Source organism: Sphaeramia orbicularis, chromosome 16 (genome assembly GCF_902148855.1).
Source record: "Sphaeramia orbicularis chromosome 16, fSphaOr1.1, whole genome shotgun sequence".
In the NCBI taxonomy this organism is placed as follows: Eukaryota; Metazoa; Chordata; class Actinopteri; order Kurtiformes; family Apogonidae; genus Sphaeramia; species Sphaeramia orbicularis.
Window position 1 is genome coordinate 40,796,282 of NC_043972.1, and position 17,705 is coordinate 40,813,986.

Here is a 17,705-nt window from a genome sequence, read left to right on the forward strand (position 1 = left end):
TGTACGATATGTTAGCTCTAAAACGGTCTATTAACTGTCTCTGTCCAAAAGCTGATCTAATCTTCTCTTTCACGACCGCATAATTTGACTTGACCGCATCGGGAAGGCTGTCCCATAGTAGAAAACCAGACTTGCACAGATGGGTGGGGAGTATTGTCACCGGCTCCCTGCTGAACTCACCGGTGTCGCCCGTTATAGCTCCGACAGCCACTTCCAGCTGAGGAAACTGAAAGGGAGCAGGTAGATCCACAATCACTCTCTCTCTATAGGGTGATAGGCCAGGGGAAGCCCTCCTAGTAGGCTTAAAGGGGTCTTCATCACCGTACCACATGATGACAATTCTTTTTTTCCACACTGCTAAGCGCAACAGGCACGCAGGCTAACTATACTGAGAAGCTACGCTAACCGCGGTAATAACTATAAACAGAGGTCGGCAGAACAGAACCACCAATGGAACTGAGCGGTCTTTCTGCCTAACTTATTATTGGTGAAAGCTAAGGAATAAACGGCACACAGGAGTTTAGCAGGTCCATCGTTTAACACGTTGTACGATCCAAGTAAAGCTTGCCTACCAATATGGCGTCGTAAACAGGAAACCCGTCAGTCGGAACAGGAAATCAAAATAAACAACGCGAGATCATATACGCAATCTCGCGTGACTTCCTAGTGAAGGGCTGAGCCTTTGTTACAGGTATGTATATTAATCTGCCAGAGTTAGCTTTATTATGTGAAAATTACCAAAAACATACTCAGTCACATAGCCACAAAACTGGATTACATGCTGTTCCTTTTCAACTATTGTTCTAAATGGATATTGGTATTTTAGATAACGTGTTTATCTACAAGACTGACAATTTTTGTAGCAAAAATATTGATTGCCTCAGTTACGTAGAGCAAGGCCCCTTAGTCACGTAGCCACAGGTCTAATAGCCAACATTTAATGGAGGACTTAAATACAGACTAAAAATTCACAAATCCTTGATCACTTTTATTTATTATATATATAAACAACAAATATTGGTCATAATTTTGATAAAAATAATTACCAATATACAGTAACACAGCATCAAGCTTCCTACTCTGCTTCATGTTTCAAACATTTATCTTACAGTGTTACTGATCATTTCAAATGTTTATCATACAGCATGTGATTGACTCAGAGTTTTTACTCGTTCATGTTCAGTGTCATAATTTTAACCTTATAAACATCTGAATTTCTGCAGCTCACTCTTGAAATCTTGTTAACTTCAGTAGACTGGTTCTGGTTGAGGAGGATGGTGCTGGTGTCTCCACTTCAGTGAACACATACTGAATATTCACTGGTTCAGTGTCTTTGACAGGAATAAAACCAGTAGCACATGTTCACTTTCCCTTGATCTGACTCTACTTTGTCTTACAGAAAGATAAAAACTAAAGACTTAGACCTGCAAAGATTAAGTGCCTTATATATTTTTATGAACTCTGCTATTTTCGCTTGTTTTGCTGCGTTTTAGATGTTTCCGGTCCTCAACCTTTGGGCAGTGAGTCTTCATCTCCAGCATCAAGCAGCATGTATGAGTGGAACAATACAAAACACAACACAAATCTCATCTGAAGGAGGTAAGAATGAACCTAAAGTTGAACCAAGTAATAATTAAAATGTTGAAATAATGCATGTTTCTATAATTTCTTAACCATCTCTGATGTTTTCTTCGTTGTGTACATTTGGTTGCCATACTAATACAATACTACTAATCCCACAGTATCACACCAACACACAGTATGTTTACATACATCAGTCAGCCATAACATTCAGACCACTGACAGGAGAAGTGGTAATCATATTGATTATTTCATTACACTGGCACCATTCACTGGGTTGGATATATTAGGCAGCAAGTGACCATTTAGTCGTCAAAGCTGATGTGTTGGAAGCAGCAAAATGTAAGGCGGGGGTGACTTTGACCATATTGCATCCATATTGTAATGGTGATGACTGGGTCGGAGCATCTCTACAACTGCAGCTAAAGCAATTAATAAGTTTGGATCACTTATATATTTATTACCTCCGCTAAAGAGGTTATGTTTTTGTCAGCGTTGGTTTGTCTGTCTGTTTGTGTGCAAGATAACTCAAAAGGTTATGGACGGATTTGGATGAAAATTTCAGGAAATGTTGATACTGGCACAAGGAAGAAATGATTCAATTTTGGTGGTGATTGGGGGTGGGGGGGCCACGGGGCCCACTGATCTGCCTTGGCGGAGGTCTGTGCTCTACGGGTGTTTTTCTAGAAAAGACAGCGCAGACCTCCGCCAAGGCAGACCAGTGCCCCCCCCCCCCCCCCAATCACCACCAAAATTTAATCACTTGTTCCTTGTGCCAGTATCAACATTGCCTGAAATTTTCATCCAAATCCGTCCATAACTTTTTGAGTTCTCTTGCACACAGACAGACAAACCAATGCTGGCAAGAACATAACCTCCTTGGTGGAGGTAAATATAAGATAAAATATTTAAAAGGTAAAAGGGTAGAATAAAAATTACCAAAAAATGTGCAAAGTAAAAAAAAAAACAAATAAAACAAGTGGTGTCAGGTACAGCAAACCCCACCCCACGCACGTATTGTAGTTTATTTTGGCATCGATCAAGCTGATGTCATCGTGTCTATGCATGAGGTCATGTCAGCATATCAGTTGCCTCTATATATGTACCAAGTTTGAAGTAAATTGAAACAAAATTTATGTTTTTATAGACATCTTAAATTTTGGCCATTATAGGAAAAAAGATTTTAAAAATTCATAAAAAATTTGAACTTAGACCTGCTTTTCCCAAAATGTAACCAAAACTATTCTGGGTCACTGGCAATCTATAAACGGATTTTGACATGAATTCAGCCAATAGTTTTGCTGCTACAGAGGTGAAATTTATAAGTAAATGGGGAAAAAAAAAAAGATTTAAAAATGCACCAAACCACTGAAGAAAATTCCTCGTCATGTGAACCCTGTTGACTTACATGGCAATAAACAGGATTCTAATTCAGATTTTCCCAGGTCCCACTGTAATGAGATGATCAACATTAACACCACGTTGCCTGTCAGTGGTCACAATCAGAGAAATAACATCTTACCAATAATGATGCATGGTTGAATGACTTTCTGTTTTATAAATAATAAAAGGACCCTAAAAGAAATCCAATCCAACTTTATTTGTAAAGCACTTTAAAACAATCACAGTGGACCAAAGTGCTGTACAGAAAAATAAATAAAAACCAAAATAACAGAGTAAAACAAGAATAGATTAAAAGACATAGAACAACTGTAAAAATAAATAAATGAATAAATAAAAATACAGAAGAATAGATAATACCTAAATAAAATAATAAAATACAAGAATAGATTTAAAAAATAAAAAGCTGTACAATTAAAAACAATAACAAAAAAGAACAATAAACCAACATCAGAAATCAGTAGCTCTATCATGAACCAACAAACACCTTTTTGGTAGAGGCCTGTATTCAACAGAAAAGAAATGAAGTAGATCGATTGTTTCTATTGTCGCCCCAAGCCAACTGCAAAAAAAAAAAAACCAGTCTGAAAAGAGTCTTTTTCTTGAGCTTATTAAAGGGACTGAAACATTTCTAACATCACTGTGTAAGAACATTTGCTTGAACTATTCCACCAATTTGTTTTTCAGTGAACTCTTAATTTTAACACACTCCTTCTTTGGTTTCCCAGAACTGGGCCCCATCAGTCACACGTCTCTTCCTGAAAAATAGTGAAGTTTCACAAATTCAAAACAAGGATGTTGGCGTAGCTGCACGGCAAACACACACGCACACACACACACGTCGTCCAAATGGAGCTGCTTTGAGCCACTGTTTGATGTCCCGGCATTGATGAGAGCCTGTCGTCTTTGTGGGTCTGCTGCAGCTGCCGTGTGGTGAGTGGAGAGCCTCCCCGATGGCAGCGCTTTATCTTCACATCAAGTGATTTGCTGTTGCTTTCATTTTAATATTTGTGTCAGTTTGAAAAGGAAAACTTCACAAAACTGGTTTCATGAATGACACAGGATCAGGATGAGTAGTTACATCTTCATCCAACTTCTGTACATCTGAATGTGTTGTTATGTCTTATGTTTAAGACGCTTATTTTATCTGATATTTGCAGTTATTTGTACTTGTGCCATGTATCGGCTTATATCCTCTTGTTTGTCTAATATCACCAGTGCTAGTTTTTTAATTGTAAAACTCTATTATTTCTTTATTTACTTCAAATGAGGACTGTAGATGTGAACAAAATACTGAATCTTGATTTCCGTCTTTTGATTTTTGTTGTTTTTTACTATTTTAATCTTTATTTCCTTTCGAGATAAAGCACAATTTTAAGAAATGCTGTGTTTGCTAAAACTACATGTGGTATATGTGCAATATCAATAGTCAACAACTAGAATAATGAAATGAAATGTTAATAAATAAAACTGTTAGAACCCAAACAGCTTCCAGTGTCAAAAAGCAACTATTTTATGTATATAAATGTTATATAAGTTATAGGTTTATTATATCTTCTTGTTTGTCTAATATCACCAGTGCTAGTTTTTTAATTATAAAACATTATTATTTCTTTATTTACTTCAAATGAGGACAGTAGATGTGAACAAAATACTGAATCTTGATTTTCTTATTTAGATTTTTGTTGTTTTTTTACTATTTTAATCTGTATTTCCTTTCATGATAAAGCACAATTTAAAAAAAAAAATGCTGTGTTTGCTAAAACTACATGTAGTATATGTGTAATATCAACAGTTAACAACTAGAATAATGAAATGAAATGTTAATAAATAAAACCGTTAGAACCCAAACAGCCTCCAGTGACCAAAAGCATCCATTTTATGTATATAAATGTTATGTAAGTTCTATGTTTATTATGTCTTCTTGTTATATGTTTATTATATCTTCTTGTGTGTCGAATATCACCAGTGCTAGTTTTTTAATTGTAAAGCATTATTATTTCTTTATTTACTTCAAATGAGGACTGTAGATGTGAACAAAATACTGAATCTTGATTTCCTTCTTTTGATTTTTGTTGTTTTTTACTATTTTAATCTTTATTTCCTTTCAAGATAAAGCACAATTTTAAAAAATGCTGTGTTTGCTAAAACTACATGTGGTATATGTGCAATATCAATAGTCAACAACTAGAATAATGAAATGAAATGTTAATAAATAAAACTGTTAGAACACAAACAGCTTCCAGTGTCCAAAAGCATCCATTTTATGTATATAAATTTATATAAGTTATAGGTTTATTATATCTTCTTGTTTGTCTAATATCACCAGTGCTAGTTTTTTAATTATAAAACACTGTTATTTCTTTATTTACTTCAAATGAGGACTGTAGATGTGAACAAAATACTGAATCTTGATTTCCTTATTTAGATATTTGTTGTTTTTTACTATTTCAATCTGTATTTCCTTTCATGATAAAGCACAATTTTTAAAAAATGCTGTGTTTGCTAAAACTACATGTATATGTGTAATATCAACAGTTAACAACTAGAATAATGAAATGAAATGTTAATAAATAAAACCGTTAGAACCCAAACAGCCTCCAGTGACCAAAAGCATCCATTTTATGTATATAAATGTTATGTAAGTTATATGTTTATTATGTCTTCTTGTTATATGTTTATTATATCTTCTTGTGTGTCGAATATCACCAGTGCTAGTTTTTTAATTGTAAAACACTGTTATTTCTTTATTTACTTCAAATGAGACTGTAGACGTGAAAAAATACTGAATCTTCATTTTCTTATTTAGGTTTTTGTTGTTTTTTGCTATTTTAATCTTTATTTCCTTTCGAGATAAAGCACAATTTTAAAAAATGTTGTGTTTGCTAAAACTACGTGTGCTATATGTGCAATATCAACAGTCAACAACTAGAATAATGAAATGAAATGTTAATAAATAAACCTGTTAGAACACAAACAGCCTTCAGTGACCAAAAGCATCCATTTTATTTGTATACATGATGATAAATCTGTTAGGAAAGATTAAGTAAGGAAAAAAAATATTTTGAAAATGCTACAAAACAGTTATTTTTCTCTCAGGGTTAAATGAAAACACATGCATATTGAAGTTTTCCAGAGGAAGCACTGATCTCAGTTTAATGATTTAGGTATTTTTCACAATTTTCATTGCGCAAGAAGTTGTTTAATCAAACATATTTGTTATATTCTTAAAATATGTTGGTTTTTAATGAATATCTTTATTAAAACAGTAAAAAGATCAGTTTTACTCATTAAAAACATACTAAAGCCACAAACCCAGAGGTTAAAACTCATCTTTTTATTCAAACACCTTCATTTTTTTGCTGTTTTATCATTCTGACATTCATATACGTAGTGATCTCCGTAGAGGTAACCTTGGAAAACATGTTTATTCTCTGGTCATCTATTCAACAAGAGGATGTGAAACAAAGCGCTTTCCTCCTTTTTGGATTTTGGGAGTTTTACAAGTGCTGACACAAAGGTCAATTTGTCTTGAGCTTGAAGGAACTGTTCCACATAAATTAAACGGTCTAAACACAAAAGAAGCAAGAAAAAAGCAAACTTCGTTCAATTCTTTTCAAGCTTCATTTTAAAGCATATTACTTTGTGTGTGAGATTAGTCCAAAAAAAGGGGAAACAGTGGCCAGTTTGTCATCACACTTTGTGCTGAGGATATTGCTAAATCCTGAAAGTAGGCGTTTGGTAACCCTCGACAACGGGAAAGGAAGCATATGGTTTCTATCATAAAATCATTGTTTGTCTACACACATCATCATCATGTAAAATTAGGGTGGGATAATATAAGCTCGGCTTCTTCCCACTCCTTTTAGGACATAAAGTATAGTTTAAGAGCCACACTGAAATAGTTATACATATATGTGACTCTTTTTTTCTTGTTAGGTTGATTTATTTCTATATATTGGAGTGTCCTGTTTACATCGGTAATTTCTTTTGCCTACTTATGTTCGAAATAAAGTCTATCTCTATCTACATCATCACTTACTGAAGTCAGGTAACACATTAAAGCAGCCGTGTCAAACTCATTTTAGTTCAGGGGCCACATTCAGCCCAATATGATCTAAAGTGGGCTGAACCATTAAAATAATAGAAAAATAGCTGATAAAAATGGGCAATTCTAAATGTTTCTCTTTGTTTTAGTGCATATAAGTCCAAAAAATTATGAAAATGTTAAAAAGTCTATATTTACAAACATTTCTTTCACAAAAATAGTGAATAACCTGAAATGTTTGACAAAAATAAGTACAATTACACCACAACTTATCATTTATACATTTAGTAAGTGGGCTAGACCAGTAAAATACTAACATTATAATATATAGATAATGTTAACTCCAAACATTTCTATAGTAATAATAAGTAAAATTCATTCATTCCATTATGTTTACATCTACAAAGTATCCTTTAAAAATGTGAATAACATAAACAACCGTACACAAACTGAAAGAAATGAAATTTATTAAGAAAAATAAGTGCAATTTTACCAATATTTTTGCCTCGGTTTATCATTTAAACATGTACATTACAACTTACAGATCACAACAGATCAAATACAAATATACAGAACATTTAGTAACAGGCAGAATATTGGTAAAATTGCACTTACTTCTTAAGACATTTCAGGTTGTTCATATTTGTTCAGGTTATTCACATATTTTGGTAAAGGATAGTTTGTAAATGTAAATATTTTCCTGTAATTTGACTTTTTCACACTAACAGAAAAAGAAAAATTTGTAGTTGTCATTATTTATCCTCCTAAGACCCAGGAAATGTCAACAAACTACAAGCTTTTTTTTATTAAATAAGTGCCTATATTGGAAACATCATGATGCAACAGTTTTTTCAGATGCAGTTTTTAAAATTTTTATGGAATGTCCTTTGTGGTGAATTGTTTTCTTTTTTTTTTTTTTTTTTTTTTGTATAAAGTTGTGAAACTCTTATCCACAAATGTGGACAGAAAACCAATAGCTGGGTCTTAGGAGGTTAAAGGTCATTTTAATAGTATTCAACCGGTCCAACCTCCTTGGGGTGAGGTGAATAGGAGTGTTCGCCTCGCTGATTCGGATCAAATGCGGACTTTATTTTTTCGTTTGGGTTGGATCGCATTCTCATTGCACTTTTTGCTTGTGGACCAAAATTTGTAAACAGAAGCACGTATATGATGAACTGGGCTGGCATTGGACAGAAAAGCTGGGGGTGGGATGAATCAGAGATGACAGTGTGTTGATGAAAACAAATATGGAGGTCCTACATGCAATTACCGTTTCAAGAATGTGTATATTTACAGACACCAATTTACAAAAATAATGTTAACTGTCAAGAACAGCTCATTCGGAGCCAGTTTCATAATGTGGACATCTGACTAAATGTCAATAAGACATTCAGTTTCTTCAGTGGTCCACGTCTGTCCACGGCTCATGGCTGCTACTATTAGCTCTGACTACCCATGAGGCTCGGCTACTTCCAGCAGCTACGGTGGCTCATCAAGCACAAAAAGGCCTACGGTTCCTTGGTTTGTTTCAGCTTGAGGCCGGTTATATTCACACCAGAAGTGAACTGGCCCAGAGTCTGTTTGGAAATTTGATTCAAATCAGAGTTCTCATCTTTGTATGTAACCGGTGGTGTCGAACTCTGCGTTGTGTTCTTTTTAAGAACAAGACCCACACGTATGTCTTTGGAGGCAGTGTCCGTTTATTGTCTTTTTTCGTTCCTGACAAGTGACAGAAAAACACAAAAACCTCCAGTCAGCAACCCCCGTAAAACAAGCTCCTCTCCCACAGAAATCCGGAACAAAAGGGGCAAATACATTAAATTATTAAAACAAAATACAGTATACCTGACAAGTGACAGAAAAACACAAAAACCTCCGGTCAGCGACCCCCATAAAACAAGCTCCTACACAAACCAAAATGACACAGAAATGTGTTCCAGCACATTATAAGTACCTCATACAGCCTGAACTAGCCAGTTCATGTAAAAATTAAATTAACAGAGGCTAAAACAAAAATTTTCATGAACTGCACAGCTGCTTACCTCTCCCAAAGAAATCAACAAAAGGAAAGAGGCAAAGGCGCGAAAACTCCAGTTATAACGCGCAGTGTCACACTGTAAATTGCTCGTTGGGGAACAGAGTCTAATTAAAAGTTCCACACACTGACCCGGAGGCCCACAATGTCAGGTACCAACCAAAAGAAATGAAAATAAAATGAACAGATTTTGTGTAATTATAACAATACACAATATCATATACATACCCACATTGCTGCGAAATAATTGACTGTTACATGTATTCACACCTAATAAAAAGGTGGGACTTTTCGCGGTTTTAAATGGAGCAATTGAAGTAGGTCTGAATACATCCTTGGAATCAAATTGAGCTGAATGTGGAACCTGAACTAAAATGATTGTTTATATCTTCAGTGAAATTGTAGCATTGCACAAATTCATCCCACAGGCCAGATTGGACCCTTTGGTGGGTTGGTTTTGGCCCACGGACCATATGTTTGACACTATGTCCATTAAAGTCAACTCAACAGAGAGATTATTCACCAAAACTCTAAAACTTGCTACTTTTTTATACAGTCCTTATTTTAAGCGTTGCAAATTGTGTTTGTTGACAAAATACACTTCAGATATTTTAATAGCCTATCTCTTCTTTCCTTTCCCTCTCTCTTTTTTTTTTCTCTCAATTGCCTTTTGTCAGAGCCGCAAGCAATTACTGTCGATATTAGTAAGCAGAAATTCGAGGGAGAAATAGAGGAAAGCAGGGGAAAATGGAGGCCTTTATGCACACAGCTGATAAGAAACTGGGAGAAACTCCATTTCTCCCACAACGCTTCGACACAGACTTTAACAAATACGAGGTTATTGTCGACTGTGGGCTGTGATTTGCCTGGGAGTTTGAATGATAGTTACAAATTATTAAAGTAATACCGCTTCTTGTTGGAGTCTGAACCAATTTACCAGTTCTTTAGGCCTCGAGGTACAGAAATGTTTTAGACCCAAAATATCTGAAACAAGTATTAATGGAAATCTATAAGAATTTGTCATAATTTGTACCTCTGAGCTCTGAGGAATAGGTTAATTTCAAGAGTTTGGGAGTTTTATGACGAGTGAAAAATGTAGATGTAGTCGACATGTTTTAGCCTCGGGAACAATAATAGGCTTTAGAGTCCACGGCTCAGATAGGGAGGCAGGGACGGAATGTTACAAGAGCACAGGAAGTTTCTCAACCCTGTGGTATCAGTTACTGGCAGTGTGAACATGTGTATGTCTGTGTGGACATGTGTACAGGCTCATGTTTGTGTTCATGTATGTCTGTGTGAGGACAGAAAACAATGTCTGTCACACTGTGGGATTACACACAAGAGCTTTCCTTTCCATGTGCTTCATTTAATAATATCGCTGCAAGTAAGTTTTTGGTGTGTGTTGATTATTTTCTGTATTGTTTGTTCTATAAAATGTAAGAAAATAAGGAAAAAACTACTATCTGATCTGCAGTTTATTGTCTAAAGGAGTAAAGAAACCAGAAGGATTTATGTATATATGGATTTATGTCAAGGATTTATGTATGTATGTATGTACTTTTTTATTTACTTTTGTGGTATGTCAATATGGGTGTGTATATGAGGATGATAAGTGAGGTTAATTACTTACAAAAGATCTAAGGGACTTGATTTTTCATATATTCTGTTGATAGGAAGCTAAATGATTGACTGTTGTGTGGAGAAGGGGTGGGATTAAAGAAGTCATACATCCTCCCACACTCCTCTTTGAATGTGCAATCGAAGTCATGTATAAGTTTTGTTTTTGTTTTTCTTACTACCTGTTTTATTTCTAAAGACTAAGTAAGATTATTTTGTCTTGATGCATATTTGAAAAAAAAACTAAACTAAAAAAAAAAACAAAGAAAAAAGAAAATCTTCTAAATTTAGAATGTTTAATACCTTTTGATCCACTAATCAATTCAATACATGTAAATAATCTGTGTAAAATACAGTTTGTCGTCTTTTCATGGTCATCAGATATGACCCATTTGGACGTTCAGAGGCTCTATGGTTACCATGGAAACACTGTCATCTTCTACAACATTGATTCTCCAGTAAAACCCATTGACTTGGATCAACGACAGTGGATGGAGACACTTGTTTTTATGTTCAGTTAATGATATATTTTACTAAAAAAGTCACTTTTTCCTCCATTGTCTCTGTTTTTGATATAATAATATTCAACTTTAATTTGAGCTTTTATGGACATCACTCATGATCTGGAAATTAAATATAGGAAAAATACCTGATTTTTACTTAAGAATGAAAAATACTGAGCATAATATTAGAGTTAATGGTGATGAATCACTTAAGAAAAGTAAAAAATTGAGAAAAGAAATCATTTGGGAACTGCCACGAAAGTAGCACTGGGTCTTTATGGGTTAACAGACACTTACTCCTGTAACGTATATTTATTTGATGTAACCCATAAAAACCCAAAAATCTGTCTGTGACCAAAATGATTTATTGATATAAAATGTTTAATACCTGTTGATCCATTAATCTTATCAATACATGTAAATAATTGGTGTAAAATACAGTTTGTCGTCTTTTCATGGTCATCAGATATGACCCATTTGGACATTCAGAGGCTCCATAGTTACCATGGAAACACCGTCATCTTCTACAACATTGATTCACCTGTAAAACCCACGGAGTTAAATCAATGACAGTGATGGAGACACTTGGTTTATATTCAGTTAATGATAGATTTTATTAAAAAAGTCTGTTTTTCTTTAGTTTTCTCTGTTTTTGATATAATAACCCTCAAATATAATCTCAACATGATGATTAAAGTACATGATCTGTAAATTAAATATTGGAAAATAGCTGATTTTCACTGAAAAAATGCAAAATAGAGAGGATATTATTATGATAAATGGTGATAAATAATTTAAGAAAGGTTAAATAGAGAGAAAAATTAATTTGGGAACTACTATAAAAGTTGCACTGGGTCTTTATGGGTTAAAGAAGGTCAAAGTCTGCTTTTTTGCAATATGTACGACGCATAATGAAAAGTACAGAATATAACTTTGAGGAGACAAAAAATAAAGAATAAAGATACAACAGTAAAGTGACAGATGAGTTATTGGGTTAAAGTGACACATGCAAGATATTAGTGAAACACTATTAGATAAGCCTGAGAATAGCTGCCATCTACTAAAATAATTCACAAAGCATATCTATAAATAACACTTTACTAGCTAATCCTCATGGCTTATCTGTTGTTAGTGTATAAAATAAGTCTTGAAAGTTACATTAATTTCCCAGAGTCCAGTATGGCAAGTTTACAACAGTGGTTTTGTCAAATCAAAACCGCTGAATCCAGAAAACCTGAGGTCAAAACATTAGAAATAACAAATAAATAAATAAAATGGCACCTCATCCTCACATTAGGGAAGTAGGAAGCAGAGAAAGATTTGAATTTTTTTTATAATTTATATTTTACCCAACAGAAAACATTTACAGTCATTACTATCAATGCACATGTATTTAGTTTAATTGGTACATTATTCAATTTACAATTTAATTATAATTTAAAGTTCCAAATAACCTCCTCATTACTGTTTATTGATAGTAAATAAGGAAGTTGTTGCTTATGCAAGAATAGTAATTCTTCCTTAATTGCACTTTTTTGTTGTGATACAAAACTATTTTACTATATTAAATATATGTTCCCCTTTTTAAAGCGTGACCCTGGTCATAACTAATTCACAAGTCAATGAAGTTACCATATTTAGTTCCTTACCTGTAAGTGGAAAAAATGTTAAAATAAATAAATAACAAGAACAACATATGCAAAGTGAAAGATTTTTCCTGTATTTTTTATTATTATTATTATTATTATTATTATTATTATTATTATTATTATTATTATCATTATTTACATTTTTTTCCACTTACAGGTAGGGAACCAAATATGGTAACTTCATTGACCTAGATTTTCTACGAAACCATTTTTTTTTTCAACCTTGTGTGTTATTGGAGGATATAACAAGACTTTATTACTTTTGTAAAATTTTCCACATTTTTTATTGTCATGTAGAAAATCAAGGTAAATGAAGTTACCATATTTGGTTCCTTGCCCGTAAGTGGTAAAAAAAAAAAAAAGTATACATAAAAATACAAAATTTCACAAAAGTAATAAAGTCTTGTTATGTCCTTCAATATCACACCAAGGTTGAAAAAAAAATATTGTTTTGCAGGAAATCCAGGTCAATGAAGTTACCATATTTGGTTCTTTACCTGTAAGTGGAAAGATTGAAAAAATAAACAAAAATACAAGAACTGTATATATGAAAATACAAGAAAACACATGTAAGATGTAAGGAACATGTATTTTAGAACATTAGACCAACATTAGTGCTGATCCAGACCCCTGGTACCTAACAAAGCAGGTACACTCACAGTTCATGCAGAGGTGGACCTTACAGACCCTGTAGACCACATTGGACCTGGACTTGTAGACTCACTGTCCTCACTGGAGCTGTTGCTGTCACTGTCTGCAGAAATTACCAAAAATAGTCATTGCCTGATAAAGGGTTAAGACACTGCTTTAACTTTTATGCTATATAGTCCTGTTGTAAGCATTAGTGGGCTATTGTTAGCTGTTTGGGCTAAATGCTGCTTTGTGTTTCCTCCCATGCAGCTGATAGGGTATGCCTCATGTGTCCTGTTTGTGGGGTTTTGTGAGCCAACCAGTTCAAGGCCTCTAAACTTGTTGTGGAATGGTGAGTATTTAATAACTACAACAACAATAACAAAAAAAAGCCATCAAAATTAAATCACCATCTTCTCACCTGTTATTAAAATGCCATTGTCCCAACTGATTCTTGATTTTAAGTAGCAGGTTGTTGACTTAATATCACCAGTGCAATATGTTGGTGGATTGCACCCATCTGCTTAGCTACAAGCTCCCATGTTTTCCTGATTATACATGACCAATCAGCAGAGGAATGCGAGCCCAACAAGGCTGGTTACCATCTAACAACTGGCAATTACAATTTTCCTGTCTGTTCAGAAGACTTTAATACCTTTAATTGAACGGTAGAAGACGACAGATAGTGGTGATATCTTTTTATTCTGTCTGCTGAGAATTTAGGTTTCATTTACACATACAGTTTAGCTAGGAGAGCCTCAAATGTCAGGTCCTGTGTGTAATCATGTTACATAAATGTGGACCCAAGCTGTCGCAAAAGTTGATTTTTCTCTCTTATTCATGAGTTTGCTCTGTATGCACACTGCAAACAGTGCTGCAGGTTCTCCCCACTATACTTTTGGGAAAGCCTGCTGTTTACATTAAAACATAATGCATTATGGAGATCACATCCCTGCTCACATCAGCCTGAATGCTACAGCAAAACACCTGAAACAGCACGTCCATGATGTCTTCTGAAACGACGGCCGTTATCACTCTCGATAACTCGCTCGCACAATGCGGCGTAGCGCTCGGAGAGGAATGGCAATGCAAATTGTTTTGATTGGGCATGAAAGTTTGTAATGCAGGAATAATGCATTTCATTTTGGCTGCCTAACAGGTTTATCATCATGATATCCACATGGGTGTCAGTGATTGCCATGCTGGCGGCATTTGTGAATGGAGACAGAAAAGGTGAGTGTTTGTCCCTGAATGAAAATTCACATGTAAATGGAAATACCTAAGCAGTAGCGACAACGGTTATTACACTGTCACTTACTTTGCGTTTAAATTTCTGTCCAGACTGAACAGAAAGATGGTCATTTTAATAATAATACGTTTAGAGAAGACTTATTTCCTATAGCAATCCTCTTCAGTATGCCACACAGATACAGAGCTCATTTCCAGCCGAAACTACCCCAAAAAAGCCACCAACAGATGCTTTGATTTGCAAATACAAAGCATGATTAGCAAATTAATACTTGTTTTTGCAAATACAAATTATGTCAAATACATTCACAATTCACACTGTTGTCCATACAGTTGGAATAAAATATTTCTTACTTATTTTTCACATAAAATGATTGTGACAATGTGATTTATTCTTGGTAAATAAAATTGTAACTGGGATTGAACCTGGTCAAAAGTGATTACTGATGTGTACAAATAGACATGGAAAAAAAAAAAATTCCGACTTTATCTGCAACTGTATTTCAGATTTATCACTGTAAGTCACAGGTGTCAAACATGTGGCCTGGGGGCCAAATCTGGCCCGCCAAAGGATCCAATCTGGCCCGTAGGATGAATTTGTGAAATACAAAAGTTACACTGAAGATATTAACAATCAAAGATGTCAAAATGATTTTAATTCAGATTCCACATACAGACCAATTAGATCTCAAGCAGGTCAGACCAGTAAAATACTATCATATTAAACCCATAAATAATGAAAACAGCCAGTTTTCTCTTTGTTTTAGCGTAAAAAAAAAAGTAAAATTACATGAAAATAAATGTTTATATAAAGCTATTCTTTTACAAAAAATGTGAATAACCCGAAATGTCTTAAGGTGAGTAAATGCAATTTTAACAGTATTCTGCCTGTTATTAAATGTTTTTGCATTAGTAATTGTAACGTAAGTTGTAATGCACAAGTGTAAAGGATAAACTGATAATCTGAGGCATAATGTTGTTAAAATTGCACTTGTTTTTCTAAAGATGTTTCCAGTTGTTCATGTTATTCAGATTTTTGTAGATGTAAACATTATCATAATTTAATTTTAGTCTTTTCACTGTTATTATTTAACCGCTCCGGCCCACTTGAGATCATATTGGGCTGAATGTGGCCCCTGAACTAAAATGAGTTTGACACCCCTGCTGTAAGTCAATTTGGAAGCACTAAATTCTGCCAAAATAGGCTGCCCTTTAAGTTTTTTATAGACATTATAATTTCCGTATGAATAATGAATAATAAGTATCAGGCATATTATAGTATAGAGTATAGATATGCTTAGACTAGGAAGATTATTATTGTTAGTAATGATTTAAGGAGAAGGGGTAGGAGTTTATAAATTCTCACTCCTTTTCGAATATGTATTATATGTCTTATTCTTATTTTGTTTATTTATTTCCTTCCATTTTGACATTCATATTCAAAATAAATACATCAAGCAATCAATCAAGTTACCCATATCATATTTTTAGCTATTTTAACTTATCGCTGCTCATTACTGCATGTGATTCCTGTGGGGATACACTGTATTATTCAGATGAGTTGATTTTGTGGCTGCTGAGATTTGCATTGTCTGTATGGATGTTACTGTACATGTATAAATTTAATTGATAAATAGTCTAAACCAGCAGTGTTTGTTAGAGCAGGTTTTGGCAGAAATCAGTGTGATGCTGCGTTTCTTTAAAATGACTGAGTGTGTTATGGAGGACGAAGACAATATTTTTATTTATAATTTTATAATTGGAAAAATGCATTAGAATGTCTTTCGTAAATATATATATATATATATATATATATATATATATATATATATATATATATATATATATATATATATATATTTTGTCATTTAAGTTTTTATGGATTTTATCATATTTTCAGACATTTACAAAAAGAAAAAAAAACAAAGAAAAAAAGGAAAAGACGTAAAGAAAAACAAAAAACAGAACGACACAACTTAAAAAGGCAGCGTTTTTTTTTTTTTTTTTTTTTTTTAATATTTTATTTAAGTTTTTTCAATATAACAACATTAAACAAACATCAACACTAACACCTTTACATATATACAGAATAATAACATAACATCAAATAAACTAAACTACAAAAAAAAGAAAAAAAAATTCACACAGGTAACCACATATATATTCTAATATAATGTACATAATAAGTAAATAAAATGGCTGCCAGCAACTATCAAAATACATAGACACACTCAAATGACCTCAGTATAAACATCCCAGGGGGTCAGTTAAATTATATATAAAACAAAAGACTTTGGGGTGGTGTATTTTGTATTTGTTTTAACATTTTGGCATTAATGATGTAGTGTTTTATTTTTGCCAGGTTTTGGCAAGAAATTAGCTCTATACAGTTAAGGGACACTGATAATATTCTGACAAATATCCTACTGTTGTTTTATATTTTGCAGTCCACACTGTTAATTCACACAGGATATTAAAACATACTGTTTTCTTTGGTTTCAGCAGTGAATTAACTCCATACAGTTGTCCCAGCTCTGAGGTTTAAATGAGTTTCCTCATTTTCAGACGCTGTCACACAGCCCTGTGCGACGGTCCAGACGTCCAGCTCGGTGGTAGCTCTGGGGTCACCTGTCACAGCCACCTGTGTCATCAGAGACGACTGCCCTCTGGCCACTGGACAAGCTGTTCGTATCGAGTGGCGCCTCAATGACCGCTCTGTCCCCGACAGCTTTGTAGCCAATGAGAGCAGCAGGATTTCCCAGGTTGTTTTACAAAGCTTCAATGACACCAGGGCGGTCCTCACCTGCTGCACCCAGGGCCCTTCTGCTGTCATCCTGGGAGGAGTGGAGATCAGAGCGGGATGTGAGAATGAGTTCCTCCTCCTCTTATTGTTTTGTCAATGATTATCTCACCTGCACTGATTATTGGATGTGGTTTGTTTGTTTGTTTGTTTGTTTGTTTGTTTGTTTGTTTGTTTGTTTGTTTGTTTGTTT

General features: G+C 34.1%; 1 protein-coding gene across 1 annotated transcript in view; it reads left to right on the forward strand.

Annotated features, from left to right (window-relative positions):
- The first annotated feature begins 3,802 nt into the window (after positions 1–3,802).
- The window catches only part of csf3r (colony stimulating factor 3 receptor), a 33,220-nt gene continuing 19,317 nt past the window's right edge, over positions 3,803–17,705 (forward strand). Inside the window, exons 1-4 of the mRNA XM_030158857.1 lie at positions 3,803–3,915; positions 13,735–13,816; positions 14,624–14,697; positions 17,278–17,574. Coding sequence (XP_030014717.1) covers positions 14,634–14,697; positions 17,278–17,574 — 361 coding nt within the window. The 5' untranslated portion in view covers positions 3,803–3,915; positions 13,735–13,816; positions 14,624–14,633. The remainder of the gene's footprint in view (positions 3,916–13,734; positions 13,817–14,623; positions 14,698–17,277; positions 17,575–17,705) is intronic.